At 57.6% G+C, this 2,779-nt stretch overlaps 1 protein-coding gene across 1 annotated transcript; it reads left to right on the top strand.

Annotated features, from left to right (window-relative positions):
• Nucleotides 1-309: 309 nt before the first annotated feature.
• RTL8C (retrotransposon Gag like 8C) lies at nucleotides 310-1,546 on the top strand. The gene has a single exon (XM_077887332.1). The coding sequence runs from the start codon at nucleotides 352-354 to the stop codon at nucleotides 691-693; it is 342 nt and encodes a 113-aa protein (XP_077743458.1). The 5' UTR covers nucleotides 310-351; the 3' UTR covers nucleotides 694-1,546.
• The last annotated feature ends 1,233 nt before the right edge of the window (nucleotides 1,547-2,779 follow it).

The following is a 2,779-nucleotide window of genomic DNA, read 5'->3' as shown; positions in this document are numbered from 1 at the left end:
TCACACCACCAAAGACTTGGGGTCCTGGGCTCCTCCCCTGGCCCCGCCCCTCGCGCACCGCCCACGAGGGGAGCCACGGCCACGCCCCTTCATTCTGACTCCGCCTTCTCGACCAGTCGTTAGGCCTGGCCTCCCGCGCACGCTCCCACCCGGTGAACAGCTCCCGCCCGAGCGCCTGCGCCCTAACGACCACCCGGCCTCATTGGCCGGGCCCGCGCCAGCGCCCGGGCTCACGCCAACCCCGCCCCCGGGCCCGGGCCGCCTCCGCGCGCACGCACTTCCCGCCACGCCTCCCCGCCCACCTCGGCCACGCCCCGCCCAGCCCAGCCCTGTGAGCGCGAGCGCGGCGCGATGGACGGCCGAGTGCAGCTGATCAAGGCCCTCCTGGCCCTGCCCCTGCGGCCCCAGACGCGGCGGTGGAGGAACCCGATTCCCTTCCCCGAGACGTTTGACGGCGACACCGACCGGCTGCCGGAGTTCATCGTGCAGACGGGCGCCTACATGTTAGTGGACGAGACCCTGTTCTCCAGCGATGCCCTGAAGGTGACGTTCCTCATCACCCGCCTCACCGGGCCGGCCCTGCAGTGGGTGATCCCCTACATCAGGAAGGGGAGCCCCCTCCTCAATGATTACCGGGGCTTCCTGGCCGAGATGAAGCGGGTCTTTGGATGGGTGGAGGACGAGGACTTCTAGGCCGAGAGCCCGTCGGGCCTGGGGGCGGGTGCTCGGGGGGAGGGTCCGCTGCGCCCGTCGCCCCGCCGCGCCTCCCCCTCCCTCACCTTCGCGGCGCTCGAGTGGCCGCGCTCTCCCCCGCGCTGCTGTCCCCTCCCGCGTAGTGCTTGCCTTTGTTCCAGGAATAGCGCTCCAGGTTCCCGCCGCTGCCTCTGGGCCCCGCTCCGGAGCTCGCCGCCCCTGTGCGGCCAGCCGGGCCCCTCCCGTGCACACTTGGACTCGGGCCCGCGCTCCAGCTGCGGGCCTGGCTCCCGTTACACGCCGGGCGGACCACCCACAGCCCGGCCGCCGCGGGCCGCCTCCGCCAGACTGACCGCCAGGCCTGCAGCGCGGTGCCAGGAGACAGACCCGCGCCGTGGCTGCCGCCGCCGCCGCTGACGCCCCCCACCGTGCACCACCACCAGACTGCGGCCTCCAGCGATCTGAGCTCAGCCAGGAAGTATCCGAGCCGGCCGCGGTCCCCGGACACTGATTCCAGCAGCTTGCCACCCACCCCCGCGGAGGGGCCGGCCAGCCTCTCGCCTCCAGTGAGACCCGTTCCACCCCTCTCCACCCAGAGACCTCTTCTGCTCCTGCCAGATGGCCACCAGGTCCCAGGGGTGCCTGGCAGTCGGGTCCAGTCACTCGTTTTCCTTCTCCTGTGGACCTGTGCGTTTTGCCCAGGTTCCTTTCTCAATTCGCAGCTGTCTCTCTGATGTGTGCCTTTTGTTCAACACAATAATTAACCCCTGCACTCTGCCCAGCCCTTCCACACTACCTGGACAAACGTCTTTTCCTTCTTTACAATAAATGTCAGACGCTATTAAAAAAGAAATTGAGTCTCGGTTAATGTGGCACCTCTCCCTTCCTCAGACAGGTACTTGGGGTCCGTGGGTCTAGCTCAGCAGGGGTGTGCCCTGCTGTTTTGTGCCTGATGTGGAATCTTTGCAAATAGAGCAAATGGTCCTGGGGACGGAGAGCCCACCGACTCTCACGCGGGGCCATATGCTGACTCTTCCAATCCGGTCAACTCCATGCCCCCTAAGAAATGGACCTGCATCTGAGTTTGGCCAAGGGAATATCAGGACAAGGCAGCTACGAAGCTCTGGAAAACATTTCCTTGTTTCCAAAGAGCTGCTGGAATGCATAACATCTTTCTGTGACAAATCATGAATCTCACACATAGGTTGCTGAACACCTGTCAAATTTTATTTAATGCATTATTCAGGAAATCAGCAGAATGACAGGTTCTTTAGAAAAAGCATTTACATTTATAGAGCCTTGGTTGTGTGAGTAGTAGAGAAGGGAGTGCAGAAGTGTGATTGTTAATTTAGTCTGAACCTGGTTGATGAAATTACAAGTTTCTCTGAAAGGCAGAAAAGGAAAAATGTCACTTCTTACTGTTCTCTGCATGTTCACCTCTGAAATCCACAGTGGCTGAGAAAAGCCTCTGCTACCTCATCTATGGCTGGAAAGGTTAAATATCCCATTAGTGTCAGATAAAAGGTGGGCTTCCCTGGCAGCAATGTCAACTCTGCCTCACTTCTAATTTTGGAATCTCAAACTACAATTAGATTTTCACCCAAAGAGGTTCATTCCACAAAGAAAAATTTAATGTATGGTCATGTATTATTTTGCTTGAGTGACCATGGCACAGCAACACACACTGAGGCGCTTAAATAGCAGCAATTGTTTTTCTCAGGGTTCTAGAGGCTAGAAGTTGAAAATCAAGGTGTGAAAAAAGTTCCTTTGAGGCCTGTGAGAATACGCCCTTCCAGGCCTCTCCTTGCCTCCAAGGAGGCAAGATGGCTGCCCTCTCCCTCAGTCTCTTCACATTTTCTTCCCTTTATGTGTCTCTCTGTTTAAATTTCCTCTTTTTATAAGGAAACCAATCCTGCTGAATTAGTGCTGCCTTATGACCTTATGTAACTTGATTACCTTTGTAAAGACCCTATTTCCACACAAGGTCATGTTCTAAGGTACTGTGGGCTAGGATTACAACATACTATTTGGGGGGAGAAACAATTTTTACAAAATTCCTCCCATATTCATAACAGTATCTTTAGGA

Source organism: Canis aureus, chromosome X (assembly GCF_053574225.1).
Source record: "Canis aureus isolate CA01 chromosome X, VMU_Caureus_v.1.0, whole genome shotgun sequence".
NCBI classification, from domain to species: domain Eukaryota; kingdom Metazoa; phylum Chordata; class Mammalia; order Carnivora; family Canidae; genus Canis; species Canis aureus.
This window is presented reverse-complemented; position numbering and strand designations above follow the sequence as displayed.

Coding starts and splice junctions, on each gene's coding strand:
- RTL8C (XM_077887332.1), top strand. CDS start 352: ATGGACGGCCGAGTGCAGCTGATCAAGGCCCTCCTGGCCCTGCCCCTG.